This window comes from Calidris pugnax, unplaced genomic scaffold (genome assembly GCF_001431845.1).
Source record: "Calidris pugnax isolate Ruff unplaced genomic scaffold, ASM143184v1 scaffold175, whole genome shotgun sequence".
Taxonomy (NCBI): Eukaryota; Metazoa; Chordata; class Aves; order Charadriiformes; family Scolopacidae; genus Calidris; species Calidris pugnax.
This window is the reverse complement of record NW_015090888.1, coordinates 443,659-460,647: the sequence shown is the minus strand read 5'-3', so window position 1 is coordinate 460,647 and position 16,989 is coordinate 443,659. Positions and strand designations below refer to the sequence as shown.

The 16,989-nt window shown below is 42.3% G+C and overlaps 1 protein-coding gene across 1 annotated transcript in view; it reads right to left on the bottom strand.

The window, feature by feature from the left end:
* Positions 1–16,759, bottom strand: part of CLCN1 (chloride channel, voltage-sensitive 1) — a 40,639-nt gene extending 23,880 nt beyond the window's left edge. Inside the window, exons 1-7 of the mRNA XM_014947504.1 lie at positions 16,568–16,759; positions 10,482–10,626; positions 9,820–9,951; positions 7,998–8,126; positions 7,761–7,894; positions 7,344–7,421; positions 2,646–2,724 (exon numbers count right to left, since the gene is read on the bottom strand). Coding sequence (XP_014802990.1) covers positions 2,646–2,724; positions 7,344–7,421; positions 7,761–7,894; positions 7,998–8,126; positions 9,820–9,951; positions 10,482–10,626; positions 16,568–16,759 — 889 coding nt within the window. The remainder of the gene's footprint in view (positions 1–2,645; positions 2,725–7,343; positions 7,422–7,760; positions 7,895–7,997; positions 8,127–9,819; positions 9,952–10,481; positions 10,627–16,567) is intronic.
* Between the last annotated feature and the right edge of the window lie 230 nt (positions 16,760–16,989).

Below are 16,989 nucleotides of genomic sequence, written 5' to 3'. Positions count from 1 at the left end.
TTATTACTGTACTAATATATTAAGTACAATTCAAAACATACACACACACAAAAAAACAATTAAAAAAGACAAGATAAAGATAAAATAAACAAAATTTTTAAAAAGTAATTTGTTTTATATATTAATGGAACAACAAATTTTTTGTTCTCACTAAAAATATTGATATTCTTTCTTTTTGAAAAATCTTGATTTAATACTTTGTGATAAAGTGATTCAAAGGTCTGGTTCTATGCTCAGTCTATTTTGATATTTGGTCTTAATGGCTATCATAGCTGAAAAAGATAACTCACAAAGATACACAGATCCAAATGCAAGAAACGCATCATTGGCTGTGCTGACTAAATCATGATACTATTTTTTCAATCCCATTCACCACTTTTCAAAGATTTTTGTTGAAATTTGGATAGTAAATTTCCATCTTCCCTGATGTCAATCAGTTGTTCTTGCAAACTAATCAGAAGGTGTTGACTTTGTAGATCTTTAACAAATGGGTTCAAAACCCACTGAAACTCCTAATCTGGAAGATTTTTAAACAGGTTAGAATTTTCTGTTTCCAAGTCTTTTATGTCTACAAGTCGAGTTATTGACACACTTACATTGTATTTGGCAACAAAATCACAAAATCTCCACAAGTTTCTATTGAAAAGCAGTTACTTTCTCAACCACTGATAGAACACCACTTTCACCTTCACATCAAGTATGTTTATTTTTTTGAAAATAACTGCTAGGTAGCGTGCTACTGACAGATGCTTGTCATCACAGAAAAGATCAGCAAATTCAGAACACCCATCTTTTTGTAAAAGAAAAATGTGTAATTGGTCTTCAAAGTCAAAAACAGCTCATTGCTGTGAGAAAATTAGCAAATGTCTGTATGGTATAAAGTATTTCCATGGTCACTCCCCATCTCGTGATGAAGTATTGTAAAGATTCTACTGTTTCAAGGTCTTGTTTCTTATTAAACTAACCACCTTGATGACATCCTGTAGCACTTTGTGCATGTCTGGCTCCAATTTCTTTGCTGCAATAGCTTGCCTGTGAACAACACAGTGAATGACTTTCAGGTGTGGTGCTATCTATGTAACCTTACCACGCAATCTCTTCTTATGCCAGTCAAAGCAGTTGCTTCACCAGTTGTTACACTTGCATAGCTTTTCCGTAAAACGTTTGTATTAATGAAGTAATTTACTGTTGAGAATATAGCTTCTCTGGTAGATCTTTCCTTTAGTGGCTCACAGACTATAGTTCTTCATGTATTTCACAATCAGAAGAGAATCTAGCAAATATCATAAGCTGAGACATGTTAATAACATCTGTACTTTCATCCAGCTGTATAGCAAGCCTCTCACACTGTGTGATTTGTACTGATACTTGTTTCTTCAAACCTCCAGCAAGAAGATGATCTCCGAAGGTGATGAGCTCTGATCTCTGATCTCTGATCTTCCAACCCCTATAATGCTGTGACTCTGTCATTTTGGTTGTTTTTTTTTTTTCCTACACATCTTCCAACAGTGTTTGCTGATGAAGGAGTGCATTTTAGTTTGCCATCACATTGCTTTCTTTGTATTATTGCAGCCATTTTTACTGTGGCAGGAAAAAAAATGCTTCCCCAGTGGCTTTTTGTCTTCTTCTATGAAGCAAGAAACCTCAAATGAGGTTTCTAAATGTTTATCATTAAATTCAGTGAAATTCTGTAAAGTACTGGATTGGATATCACATAGCTTGAAACACTGCTGAAAAAAACTGTAGAGGTTTGTCTTCATGTTCTGGATGCTTACCTTTTAAATGTCTTGCTAATTCTGATGGCTTCATGCCATCAATAGCTAACTTCTCAAAGCACAATCTGCACTTAGGGTGAGCTTCCTTGTTAATGACAGCAGATGTAAATCCATATTTAAAATAGCCTTTGATAATTTTGATTTTTTTTTGGCCAACTTGTCAGACTTGATTAGCTGGTCATCGTTTGTACCCTGCAACGTGGCTGATGAAGAGCATGTAGTAAGAGTAGAAGTGTCAGCTCTGCCATTCTCTTGTCATTTGTCTGTGCTCGCATCATTAGTATTATCTTCAATCCATGGCTCCTTTGCAGGAATCTTTTTAAGCCACTTGTCCATTTAGTGAGGGTTTGTTTACTTATCACTTGATAATATAATCCATAAATCCACTTAAGCTGGCACGCAGTGATTGCAATATATTGCAATATGCTGAAAGCAAGGAAATGAGTGAGGGCACCACTGTTAACCCTCCACATTACACCCAGGACACCTCAAGCACTGTATGTGTCAATTGGCCACCTGACATATGGACCGAATGAGGGCACCACTGCCAATACATGTACTGAATATTAGTGAAGCTTTCTTTATTTATTTTTTAGATTAAAAAAAAAAAAAAAAATTCAAGTATTTTCTTCCCACAACCCAAAGGATCATCTTAGGTACCCCCTGGGGTCTGCACACCCCCATTTGGAGACCACTGTTCTAGAGACCCTTCCCCTCTTGCCTCCAGAAGGCTGACAACATGTGGAAAATAGAATGCGTCAGAGTAGGTGACAGATCAAGACTACGGTGCAGGAAAGGGGGAGAGGAGGAGAGGACTAGGCAGGAGAGGATTTAGGTACCTGAGGAAAAGGAAACAGAACAGCCACTTGCCTCCAAGTGGTGTCCCAAAGCAGCAGCCGACCCCCACGGCGCAACCCACAGTCAGGACATCCGTGTAATAATATGGCTGCTACTGGTGAAAGAGACAAAGAGAGACAGACAAACAGAAGAAAGAAGGGAGGAAAGCAGAGAGTGAGTAGCAGAATTGGCAGGTGTGGCCACGTGCTGTCACCTAGCTCTGTCAACCAGTCTCAGAGTTACAGCTATATTTATCTTACTTCTCCCTTCTGGGTGGCTTCATAACATTCAAGAGACAAGACCTGGCACAAGGAAGGCATATACCTGAAATCACATCCTCAAGACACGTGGAGGAGGCAGCATCTCATCTTTCATTGAAACATGCACATTTCTGTCACTGTAGAAGAAATGCCTTGTGGAAAGCCCTCCAGAGGGTGGAGGGTGCGTAAGGGTGTTTTACTCCATCTCTTTCACTTTGGCAGGGAATCCCAGGATGCTCATGTGCAAGAGAGTGCCCCAAAAACCCCACCCTAGGAGTCTGTGTGCACAAGGCACACGTGTGTCTAGAGCCGAGTGTGGACAGACGCCTGGTCCTGTCACCTGGGGCAGGTGAGTGGGTTAACAGGTCACCTAACATTGTGCTGTCCTGGTGAAAACAGGGAAATAGAAAGCATAATGGGTAGAAACAGTTTTGGAAGACATAGAGCTGTTGAAAGGGAGAAACTGCTCTTCTGCTCTTTCTCCAAGATTTGGCCCTGAACTGCCTGAGGGTGGTGGAAGGTGAGCAGATAGGTTTTATTTTATTTTGTCTAAATCCTAAGTGATGTGTAATACACCAGTTTTAAAAGCCAGTGTATTTGGCACTTTCTACTATCGTGTGTTCCCAAAGTAGCCTGTTAGATCTCCCACAAGAGTTGTGAGAAGGGATGGTCTTGTGTTATGATGGGAATCTGAGTGGCCAGGATGAATTCTAAGGCCAGAAGGTCATGAATTTCTGTCTACCTGAGCAGGTCTTTCATAGAGCCTCAACCAAAAGGTGTCTTGAGGCTACCTCTGCACAACCCAAGAAAAATGGGCCATGGTCCATTCCCTAACCCAGAGCAATGTGTCCTTATCCACAGATTTGTTCTAGGTAACTTCTGGGTCCCATCAGTGCCCCTGTGCCTTAAGACATAATCATTTTCAGAGAGGGATGGGGTTCAGTTCAAAGTGGGGAATAGCGGGAGCCCACCAACAAGGTGATTAACAGCTTTAAACAGAGGGTATGTGCAATTACCTCTTGCCTGCAGTATGGCAGGAGGTAATTAAAGTTGTTTGAAGGCGCAAAGCCTGATGTGACAATGTTGAAGAACAGTATGAGAGAGCGAAACTTGGAGCAACCACTAAGTACATCTTGTGGCATATGGCATCTTCCAGGTCAAAGTGCTGGTGCTGTGTAGCAGCAGAGGAGCAGCCAGATAGGTCAAAACAAACAGACAATCAAAGGGTACCAGAGTGCACTCAGAAAAAGTAGGCTGGGCACCTTTTTCTTGTCAAGGGCTAAAATGGCTTTTCAAACCCATTTTGAGGGCTCCTCAAAACGCCACACAGGGTGGCGTTCACCACCAACACCACCAAGAAGTTATGCACCGTGGGCAATATGACATGAAGTTTCAAGCTGTATCCTGAACAAAGGTTAGCTAAAGATTACATGACTCCTGGGGAATGGAAATCACATTCAGAAATCTGGTGTGAATCCATAAGAGGAACCCAACTAGGGCTACAAAAGCTAAGATAACTTTCAGTTTGTTCCCATACTACAATGTTATCACAGACTCACAGCAAGCTTTAGCCTGGAAGGTACTTCTGAATGCTTCCTCTCCAACTCTGCTCAGAGCTGCGCTAACTTCAAGGCTAGATCAGGGTGCTCAGGATCAAGGTGCTAGGTGAGCCCTGAGCACCTCCAAGGGTGGAGATTCCCCAGACTGTCTTGGCATTTGTGCCACCCGGAAAATCTTTGGGGGTAGGGGAGATTATTTTTTTATGCAAAGACAGAATTTCCCTTGTTGCAAGTTGTGCCTGTTGTTTCTTGTCCTTTTTTCTGAGAAGCATTTGGCTATTTTGTCTCTCTAACATCTCCTTTAGCTACAGAAGACATCAATTAGAAAACTCCCCCTTTAACCTTCTCTTCTCTAGCCTCTCCTATTGAACTATGTACAATGTGTCCTGCAGTCTCTGAGACTACATTAATTCCTGGTATAGAGAAAGAAACAAGAACTGTAGACTGTGTTATGGAAGGTTTTTTGAGTTTTGGTCTTTTTCATTTTTATTTTTTTTACATTAAGACAGATACCATTCTCCTGTATACTGCCAATGGTTCCACCTGCCTGTGGTCTAAACCTTGTTTCTGAACCTGCTTTCTCTCAAGGCTTTTGGCAGACTTACAAGTTTTGCCTTGAAGCCTCAGACTTCAGCTCAGACTGTCTCCAACTTGGTATATTGCCACATATACACAGCTCTCAGCCTCTCTTGCTGAACCTGATTTTCTTCCTGGTGCATCTTTTCTCAAGTTACCAACTGAAAAACCTCTAATTTGTAGCTGACAAACTATGTTACTTCCTTTTTTTTTTTTTTAATAGCAAACCAGAGTAAAGATCATCATTATTGCTGATGAAAGACTATGTTGTATTTGTCAACTAACTCATCCATTTGAAGACTAACAGGAAAGTAGTGTATGGAAGAAACAAAGCCAACTTAGAAAAAACATCGCATTTCGAAAACACCTTAAACTTCCAGGCACAATAACCATGGGAAAAGTGAAATGAAGACACAACAAAGAATGGAAAACATTTTAGGACACATTATTTATGAATATATTTCCACTGTTTTATGAAGAAGTTACCATGTACCTGTGGCACATGTGCTGTTTAAAGAAATTCCATGAATCGGAAGACAAATGTGAGGGGACAGAGATAAATTTCCACATTTCTCCTCACAGTGCAATCATGGAAAAGTGGGAACCACTAGACGTGTTTCCTCCAACTCCCTGCTCTGAGTTGTGCCAATTCCAAGGCTAGATCAGGTTCTTGTTCAGATAAGTCCTGAAGAGCTCCAAGGGTGAAGATTCCCTGGACTCTCTGGACATCTGTGCCAGTGCTGAACCACCTCAGGGGGAGAGGAACCTATTTTCCTTATATAGAGTCAGAATTTCTCTTATTGTAGGTTGTGCCTGTTGTCTCTTGCACTGTGCTGCTCTGAAAAGAGTTTGGATCAATCTTTGCTAAAATACCCTTTTAGGTGGTTGATGACATCAGTTAGACCATCCCCCTTTAGCCTTTTCTCCTTTAGGCGGAGCAAACCCAGTTTCCTTATCTTCTTCACATACACCATTACTCCAACCTCCCAATCATCTTACTGGCCCTTCTCATCATCTTATATGGGGAGCCCAAAACTTTACACACTGATAATTCTGTTCTCCAGTCCACTGAAGAAGCATTCATACAGTAGGTTCCTATTCACATGATCACTTCCTGTCACAATTGCCACCTTCTTCTGCCCTTAGATGTTGCAAAAATGAAGGGTTTTTTTAACTTCTATTCTCTAGTCAATCTTTATTGACTTTCTGGACAGTGCTTGGTGCTCTCCAGGTTGAACAACATCCATGGCAGGGACTGAACAAGCTGCATCATTAGAAATCAGCATATTAAGAGGTGTCACTTTTCCTACAGCCTTCCCTTTCTTTCACTGTTATCAGGTCCACGTGAAAAGAAAGAACTTGTGTTGCTAGAGTGGAAGAGGAATCTGTGGAGAACCTTTTCCTGAGAGCAGGAAATCTCACAGCAAGAGGCTAAATGAGCTGTACATTAAATGTCACATATAGGAAGACACTTGCCTCCAAGAGGAGCCCCGAAGCAACATCCAACTCCAACTGTGCAAGCCGCCACCAGGAGGTCGAACTGCCTATGCACATTCTGTAACAGAGAGTGCAGCCAGAGAAGGGCATGCTGGGGTTAGAGGGAGCAAAGCAAGGAGGTTAGGATCCAGAACAATGAAACAAAGCAACAGCCAGCAGCAGATTCAGCCACTGCTATTACAAATAGCAGGCTCTACACACTTTAGTGCGGTCTTTAGTACTGGCAGCTGGTCTTCAGCAGTGACATCTGGTCCTTCTACACAGACAGGATCTACTCAAGTAGAACAGCACCTCCTATTGTTGAATTACACAGCCAGCTTCTGCTAAGAGCCTGTATGTAAAGCAGTTCCTACATTTAGCTATATAAGCAGTTAATAGATTTTTTTTATATATATATATTCAACTAGTCAATACAGTGATCAGCCTGCAGAGGCTGTTCTGCGACAGCAAAAGCCTGGAGAGTGTCAGTGTCTATAATTAGCAATGCTGTATAAATTTGGCTTAAAGACAAATTGATCTTTGTCTGCAGCTACTTTTTTATACAGACAGTGATTACAGTGCACAGGTATCAGCATCATGAGATTGAAAACTTGTCAAAGGCGTATTTCTAACCAGCCTCTGTGTAATTGGTAGATAACATTGGTGGTCCTGAACAGTTATTTGAATGCATATCTGGCCTCCCACCACCGTTTTCTTTGGGTTCTATTTTACTGCTCTATACCAGCACAGTGAACTTCAATCTATATGTTTCCTCTGTGTTTTGTGTCCTACCAATGCTATCCCATGTGTCTCAGGGGTTCAACCTGTGGAAGAGCTGCATGCAGAGACATGTGCCTTACCTCATACACACCACAGAAGACTGACATGAACTTGCTGAGTACTGCAGCACAGATACTGGCAATATGCACAAAAGGACCCTAGAAGAGAGAAGGAGGAAATCAGAGAAGGTTACCCTCTGGTTACTGACAACCATTTAGCCATTGCAGATCTCATAATTTCTCTTTGGCCATCTCAGGCAGTCCTCCAATATTATTTTTTTTTTTCATCTCAAAGATTAGCTGACTTCAGTTCTTTGACGTTTTTTATATCAAGCCTTTCGAAGTAGAAGGAAAATGGCCAAGTGTTGCTAGAAAGAGCAGAGCTTTAAGAGGAATGGTGGCAAAAGAAAGAAAACATTTATTGACTCTTCTTCCACAGAGGACTCCTCCTACCTCCCAGACCTGGCCACTACTGCACATGAAAACAGCAATATTTACCTCTTTCCCCACAGGCATGCCACTTCCAAGCCCAGCCGTGAGGCCCACAACTTTGGCCACAAAAGCTTTGAGAGTGAGATATTCCTTGAGGACCACTCCCCTCATTATGGTCTTCACCTCTGGGATTCCAGACCCTGAAAACAACAGCAGAGCAGGGGATGAACAAAACCCGCAGGCAAATGGAATAAGAAAAACGAGACAGACAGAAACACGTCTTGCCATGCCTTCTGCCCTCACCAACAGCCTGTGGAGAGACGAGGTGGCAGAAAATGGCCGCAAACAGAATAAGAACAAGTGGGTATGTGACCCACACCAGATACTGCAGAGGAACATTCGGGTGCAGCTCTCGGTACATCCACTTGTAGGCTGTAGGCAAAGAAACAAAGAAGGCGTCAGTAACCACAGCTGCTCCAAACAGGTTGGTAGACATCAAAGAATCACACACTTGCTAAACCTGCCCATACTAAATCTCCCTGAGAAATGTTATTCTAAAGTCCTCATTTTCTAAGACATGCCTTGTTACTTTTGGAGTACAAGTTTCCCAAATAAAAGAGCGATTCTGCAGGAATGGGTAGAAATGGCTCCCTGTTCTTAAACACTATCAATACCTGTGCTCAAATGTGGCGTAAGAAGAGGTATGTTACATGCAATTGTGAGGATGAATCACTGCACAGGGTCTTTTTATTTGGCAACCCGAGGATCTTGTGTGGATCCTGAAGGACAATAAAGTGGCCCACCAATAGCTAGTGCCCTCTCCTCCATCTCAATCACATGAAAATCATTCCTTCATAAAAACTAGCTTAAGAGCTCTGATTTTGATCTGTCTTTTAGAGTAGCAGCATGAAGGGAGCTGTGCCAACTGTTAAAACAGCAGTGGTACCATTGCTCAGCCAGGTGCAACAGCACGACGAGCTGCTGAGAATCCAAACTGAACTGCAGCTCCTGTGCAGCAGGAGGAGGAGGCTCTTTGCCTGAGCTGGCTCCCCATACAGCAGGAGCCTGAGACTTGGTGGAGGGAAAGAAAAAAACAACAAATGACTCAGCTGTGGGCAGCATAAAGGACAGGGGCTCCCTGAAACTGGTAGGGGATGCCAGACGCCTGGTGGATGGGGAAGCTCTAGAAGGAAGAACATTGGGCTGAGGAACTGCAGTGTCTGGTGGACATCAGCAGCCAAGAGTGCTGAGAGGAAAGGGCTGGGGTGTGTGTGCAGGTCAGGACTGGGACACTGAGGGTAAGGACAAAGAAACAGTGCAGTTAACAGAATGTGGGCAATGTCATGTGTACATGTGTATGCACCAAGATGGGGGGCAGGAAGGGAAAGGGCTGGGGTGTGTGTGCAGGTCAGTTCTGGGACACTGAGGGTAAGGACAAAGAGACAGTGCAGTTAACAGAATGTGGACAATGTCGTGTGTACAGGTATGCACCAAGATGGGGGGCAGGAGGACTGAAAGATCTTGTAATTGTTACAGCTGGCAAAGGGGAGAGGGACCATAGGAAAAATGTAGTGAAGGAATATAAGACAGTGATTAGGAGATCTGTGTGAAAAGAGACAAAGGAGAGAGCAGTATGTGGCCAGGTAGCAGGGAACTGCAGGGCACTGTATAAATAAAAACTGGAAAGAACAATGAGTAAAAAACAGAAACAGTGTCAGGAGGGCATCCAAGAGCCCTTCTCCTGCCCATCTTCCACGTGCTCATTGTTTCTGGGGAAGATGGGAACCAGTATGATAGGAATGACCACAGTACCACTTCCCTGTGCCCCTACATGTTTAATGGAGCAGGAGGGAAAGGGAGTCAAAATAACATGTTTTCTTTGGCTCATCATAAACATATCCTTTGTTTCTGCCCACTTACTTCCAAATTTTTCCCTGCCATCCCTTTAAAGAACCTCTCCCTAGTTAACCTTTTCTCTACTACATTGCAAGTACTTCAAACTTCCCAGGCAGCAAGGGGTGAGGATGGGACACTGATGTTAAAGGAGGAGGAACATTGTCACTGGGCTTTGTAAAACATTAACATAATTTACAGTGTGTTTTTGCAACACCTGAATGGGACCCACCCTGTAGGCTCTTCGCACTGGCATAATCCATTCCCCAGCTCACCAACGCCATGGCCAGACCCAAGAGAACCAGGAAAATCCAGTCCTCTCCAAGCTTCTTGGTAACATATTTCTGGATGCGTCTAGCACAGTCTGTGGAGGGAAGAGTGAACCAGAAAAACTGAAGGAACATAGATGAAGCCTGTGTCTGTCTCTTGTCTCCTGGGCTGAGAACTAACTGCAGTAAGGATTTATTTGGAAGCATCATGGGTTTCGTGTTGAAGGACTGATACCCATCTCTCTCTTACACAGTCCTGCAAAACCATATGCAGTTTACTAAAAAAAAAAAAAAAAAAAAAAAGCTGGGGTGGGTGGAATTTAACATTTTGTGCACTAGCAGCAAAAATCTAACATGAGAAAGCCCATTTCCTCTTGTTACAGAGATCTGTTATGGAAAATATTATTAACTTGGGACCATTCTTTTTTCCAAGCAGATCTTGGCTCTTCCTAGGATGAAAGCTCACATGAAAAAAGTATTTTCGATCCACTGTGATTCCTTTTTCTTCCTTTTCTGCTTCTCCCCAGTCACAATTTTCTTGTTTTTTACCTTGCTAAAATTCCGTCTCTCTGGCTGGTCTACCCAATGTCTGGACATAGGGTAATGAAAGATGAATTGCCCTTACCTTGACATTTGGAATAGTGCTCTTCTTTGATCTCTACTTGACTCTCACGTTTCAGGGGTCTTTCATTGTTCTGCTTCTTGTACAGTAGTTTTGCTGCTTCCTTTTCTGCGAAGTTGGTTATCTGATCTGTGTATTGGCCATAAAGCTAGAGGAGCAGGAAGCAAGAGAGAACAAAAGGGAAGGGTAAGGGAAACGCTCCTTCACAAGTAGAATTTAAGATGAAAAGGCAGATTTACTAACAGTTCAAGGTGCAAACCCAAATGTACCCAAGCAGGGAGACAGAGACACAGAAACTCTCAGACAGATGCAGTTCATCTTTTTTTTTTTTTTTTCCTTTTTCCTGTCTGGTTCCCTCTTCTCATTCACTCCAAAATCTTTTTTAATCTTTTTGGGGGTACAAGATATGAACACAGAATATTAATTGTTTTCCAACATCCTGAGAAAGAGCTGGCTGTTGTCTGAAGAGACTGAACAGGCTTTCTGGAGGTACAAAAGAAGGTCAAAGTAGTTCACACCAGACTGCCACCCTCAGGGCTGTCTCATAGATTTCAGCAGCACTGTAGAACATCTCTGAAGGTTTCGAGAGGTATTACACTATCAAACAGGCTGCAGGAACATCCCGCATCTGTTCCTCCTGCTGCCAAGGAATGCTTCACAGGGCACACAGCCACTGGTGGTGCCTGCAGAGGAAAACAAGCAGCAGCAGCTCAGACATATCACAGGGTACTTACACACCTCCTCCCATTATTTACCCAAATCATCATGCTAAGGCTTCTCCTATCTCCAGTTCCTCTGAATTTCCTAACTACCTAATCTAGTCTTCGTCTTCAGGTACTGATCTTGAAATGCAATTGGTTATATGCCATTCACACCCGTGTTTACCAATGCCATATCATACATGGATCTGTAGTACAACTGGCAGTTGTGCCACCTTGTCAACAAGACTTCAAGGGAGTCTGAAGGATCCTGACTGTGCCCCCTTGTTTGTTTATCAGAGCAGCTACCCTGCTGCACCCTTTCAGAGTACAGCTGGGGAAGGTGTGCATTTGAGAAGCAGAGAATAAGCCTCTCCTCCTCACATGTCCTTCAATAAACTGGATTTGGCTTTACCTGAGGCCAGGTCACCACCTGAAGCACAGCCTGTGATCTTGGCACTTCCCAAGGTGACCCTTTGCTTCTTCCCCAGCTTTCTCCCCATCTGCTTCTCTAAGATTTTCTGAGTGGCGGGAGGAGAGTGAGCAGTGCTATGATCAGCAAAATCAGACACTTCAGCTGGAGAAAGACAAGACATATGAGGGATATAAAGCACTATCATGTGCTTAGGAGACATTTCTATTTGATTGCTTCATGTCTCCTCCTTTCAAAGTGACACAGGAGATGTTGCTCTTTTTACCTTGAGATCTAATAAATTCAGAAACTCACTGAAAGATTTAGACTGGAAGGCACCTCTGGAAGTTTCTAGTCCGAGTCCCTGCTTGCAGCATGGGAACTCCAAAGCCAGATTAGGCTGCTCAAGACCTTGTCCAGGCAACTCCTAAATATCTCTAAGGGTGGAATTTCCCTGGCTTCTCTGACCACCTGTTTCAGTGATCAACCAATTCATATTTCCACGTAACAAATATGACTGAAGGTCCTAACTCGTTTATTTATTTTCATATTCCTTGTGAGAGCCTTGAACCACGTGCAGTAGCTCCCTTTGAAAACCCTAACGTTTTTTTCACAGAACACACATCTAGGCTTTTTTAAATCATCCTGTTCTTAAGGTGGCCTACCTACTGTCTCTTAAACAAATTGATGCTATCTGAACATCTGAAAGTATTCTTCTACATTGGAAGCTGACAAATTGAATGTAATTATTAACCACATGATTATCAACACACTCTAGGCAAATTAAGCAATGCAGACTCTTTGAAGTGAGGAATGGATGTGCTCTGACCCCCATAATACAGGCAGTGAAACATCAGACTGACAAGCTTCATATATAAGATAAGCTGTCACATGCAGAATCCAGTCGTAAACAGCAGACTGCTCCTTTTTTCTCTCACTGTGTCTATTTCAGCCAGAAATGGCAAGTACCAGCAGATTTTAGACAAATGCATCTTCACATCACCTCAGCTAATGTTTCATTGCCTTTACATGGTCACGAGGGATAGGTTTATATCAAATACAGCTTAATCCAAACTATGAACTCAAATCCATGCCAAGTATGATGTTCAAATTACAGTCTTCCAACTGCCCAGATGGAATAGCATGACAATATAGTAGTATGAATGGTAAAAGTCCTCATATGGTATTCTAGTTCACTGCTTCTATCTAGCTGGAAAATGGTGCAGTCAGGATGTGGGGAAAAAGGAATTAGTCTCCAGACACGAAAATGAAGGTTCTGTCCTATAGAACAACTTAGTCTCAATTCACTTAAAGATTGTCTCATACACATGCTTTTCTTTCCAGGACTCTGGCACTATTTAAAATGGTAGGAGATTGTGGGAGAGAGAAAGAATCCAGAAATCAGAGGATGACCTTAAAGCAAAAGTAGGTTAGGTAAGAAATATCCACTCCATTAGAAGACATATAAAACTAAAAATATAACACAGTTCCTTCTTTTGATGCGCTCACTAACACAAGGAATGCAGAGTTTCCGAGCACCAGTAAAACCGGAATGTTAAAATATATCAATTACCACCTAAAGGGTTGAGCCAGAAAAAGTACTATCATGCCCAGCTTGGCTAAATGCTGAGTGAGAACATGATAACGGTGCAAAAACAGCTGAAGGTATAAATACTGTTAAGGAGGAAGAAGGGGAGAGGAGAACCCCAAAAAACAACCAGGGTAAAGTTCATTTTAAGGGAGATAGCATTTATTAATATTTAACTGTAAACCAGCAGGGTTTATCTTTCCAAAAAAAGATGGGGAAGTTTCATTGCTTGAGTAATGGAGGAAAAGCTGCAGAGAATCTCAGGGGAAAAATATGTACAGCACCATAATCTCAAGACTTTTCTGGGAGCTATTTTCTGAAAGCTCAGCACCTGCCCAAAATTGTCCTCATCTCACAGTCCAAAGCTATTCCCCATGCCATTCAGACTGAACAATATGTTCTTCTCAACATACTCTAGTCCTGAAATCCCTTCCCCCAGCATTCCCAGTGTATACTGTTTTTAATCTGCTGCTCCTGGCCACTGAGGTGGCCTTGGGCTCTACTGCTCACCCCTCTCACTCCCACCTTGTAGCCAACCTGCTGCTCCTGAAATGATCTTCCTTAGGATTTTTTTTCTGATGGATCACGAAAGAGTAGCCATATTTGGTCTCAAAACTGAAACCTCCCCAAACTCACTTCATAAGCAAATGTAAATGTCAGTAAAAGGTCTAGGCTCAACTGTTTAGATATAGAGCCAATGAAGCACATGTGAGGAGCAGCAACAAAATAATAGCTCTTCCCGAAGAACGGAAGGCAAAGGGGAGATTTAACAGCAGTCCCACCACCTGAAGAGAGAGGGGGGTTGGAGAGAAATGTCACAGCAATACTTCTTGGAGGGGCAGTGAAGGACAAAAGGAAAAAGCCATAACTTGCAAGAAAGGAAAGTCTATGCAAAAGGAAAACATGTCCCCATCCACTCCCTCCAGAGGGTAGCTCAGCACAGGAACAGGTGCCCAGGGGAATCTTCAGTCTTGGAGATGTTCAGAACATGCCTGGACAACCCGACCTAGCTTTTGAGTCAGCCCTGCTGCGGGCAGGGGCTTGGGCTAGAGACCTCCAGAAGCCCCTCTCACCTACATCTTTCTGCGAGCCTGTTATTCTGTATTACTGCATTGCCTAATTACTCATTACACACCCCTCCCACTACACCCATCTGTGTATTGCCATGAACATCCTTTCTATAGTCATGAATAATACAGCTTCTAAATACTTCACCAGCTGTAGCTGTTTTCTCATGCAGAAAGAAGACAATACAAAATCCTACAGTGTATGACAATGTATATTTTTATCAATTACATCATCTATCATATACCTACTATCTTAATTGTCCAAAATTATGTATATATTACTATTATTATCTGACTACTATTATTATTTTATTATCTATTAACAATTATTTGTTTTTTGACCATCAGTTTGGTCCTGGGCCAACGACCAAGATTTCACTGTTCTGAGGCTTCTGTAAACCAAATCAAATCACAAAGCTGGTCTGAAATAGCTTCCAACCTACATACAAAACAGAAGGCAAAAGAAAAGGGCACAACAGAATCAAAATCTCTCTCTGCCAAGTGTTTTTTCACATGACAGCGGGGAAAGAAATCTCAATGGTTACTCTGCATGGAAATGGAAGAAAATATGGGCAGAAGGTTGTTTTTCTTGCTAATTACATAAGTGTGCATGTTTGTACAAGGTATATATAATATATATAAGGTATAAATATGCATTAGCATGTTAAGAATATATATTAGCATATAATATATATTAGCATTATATATAATGCATATTTAGACCTTAATTTAATAAGGTATTTTTAATTTTATTTTTATTTTAATTTTAATTTTATAATAACAAATAATTATTTATTTTATATGTATAGTGATTTTATATATGTATATATAGTAATTTTTATATATGTATATATAGTAATTTATATATATTTATATATAGTAATTTAATAATGATAAATACCTTAATTTATACCTAATGCATATTTATACCTTATATGCATATACCTGAATGGCTAGCAAAATATACATACGTGCAGCAAGCCTGGTTTTGCCAGAATATGTCTGCATGCAAAGTTTCATACATAAACGTACATGCACATGTGTATGTGATTGATTATGCAAAAGTATTTCTAGGACATATTTTTTCAGTAAATCTATAAATACGCCTGTCTGTTTTTTTGATTGCAATTTGTGTTCACAAATGCCCACTTGCTTGGGGACATTACTGCCTGAAGATATGCATGGGAATGCATTTTAAGGCCTGCTTGTTTATGTGTGAGGTTGTCTATCTACTTATCTCCAGAGCACTGGTGAAACTGTTTGCATCCCACAGCTTCTCCCTCCCTGCCCACATTTAGCACAAGGTGCATTTCCTTTGCAGTTTCAGAAGAGAAATTCCTGAGTATGGCCATGAAATTGATTCTCTAATCTTTTGCAACATGGCACATAGAATCCTCATGGGGAAGGTTATCTACTGGAAGAGGTTTTTCCGGGCAGCAAATGTGGTTTTGTTGCTATCACTAAATCACAAAGGTCTTCAGGAAATAATTAACGCATCCCCTCCTTCATCCCCCAATCATTCACCTAAGTGTTCATGCGTCATGTATGGAGAAATATACACTCTGTATGAATTCCACACTCACACACTCTCTCCCTCATCATTTGATCGGATCCTTCACTGCTCTAAAGCCTTCTTAAGTCAGCTTAGCCTGAGCAGAGCGGTAGGAAATTAGACACCAGGACTCTGCTGTAGAACCTCCCCTTTGCAGAAGGCTGTCCCAAAAGGAGAGGTAGAGGAGATACAGAGCATAATGGAACAAGAAGCCATAACCAACCAAAGTACACCTGTGTCCCACATAGTTTTCCTGAACCGCTGCTTGTGTGAACCAGAGCAAGAGTCAGGTCAAGTTTAAGGGTTAGAAAATCTCTCACTCACAGCTCCCCTAAGAGTTACCAAAACTATCCATATACAGGTATGGGTCTGTGACCATGAAGTGCTTTTTGGTCTGCATGACTTCATCTGTACAGCTGTGCAGACAGATATCCCTCTGTATACATCACTGTCCTCTTTGTTTTAGTCACTCTTCAACTGCAGTTGAAGATCAACTGGTTGATTTTCCCCACCCCAGCTTGCCCATTCTATCTTTGTGTCCATGGCAGGTGAAAATGACCCCTGACTCGAAATGCTGATAGCACTCCTGGATGCAGGTGCAACCATGAAAGTCAACGCTTGACCTGGGAGTCATCAAACGAAGGGGAGAGTTGGTAGGACTGCAAACGGACAGGGATGTGTGCTCTACCAGCACCGTTCTGGGAACCCCAACACCTTTCGTGATCCCAGGGAGACCTGTGCTGCCACAAACGTCCCAGTTGTCCAGCCCTACCTGTGGGTAGCTGAGGGAGGAGTTCTCCAGGTAGTGCTGGTCGTCCCCTGTCCCCCGGGCCTCGCGTCCTGCCTCCAAAGGTATCCCGTAACGGGTGCATTTCTCAAAGCAGACATAGTCGTATTGCGGTGGGCCCTCCCACAAAGCTGACTTCGATCTGGGCTCCTGCGTCAGGGTCTTTGAGCTCTCCATGCCTCTACTCTTCCTCACTCCCAGTTGTAATGGAGCTGCCGCTCTGGGCCTTACCTAGAACCACCTCATGTTCTGGCCAAGAGCACGGACTCCGCACTTTCCTCTGCTCCCTCCTTCCTTTCTTTCTCTCCTCAGACCACTCTGATTTGTCCTGTTCCTTCACTCGCTTTCTCTCTGCCCCTCCTCCTCCTCTTCCTCCTCCTCCTCCTCTTTTTGCCTCTCTCTCCCCT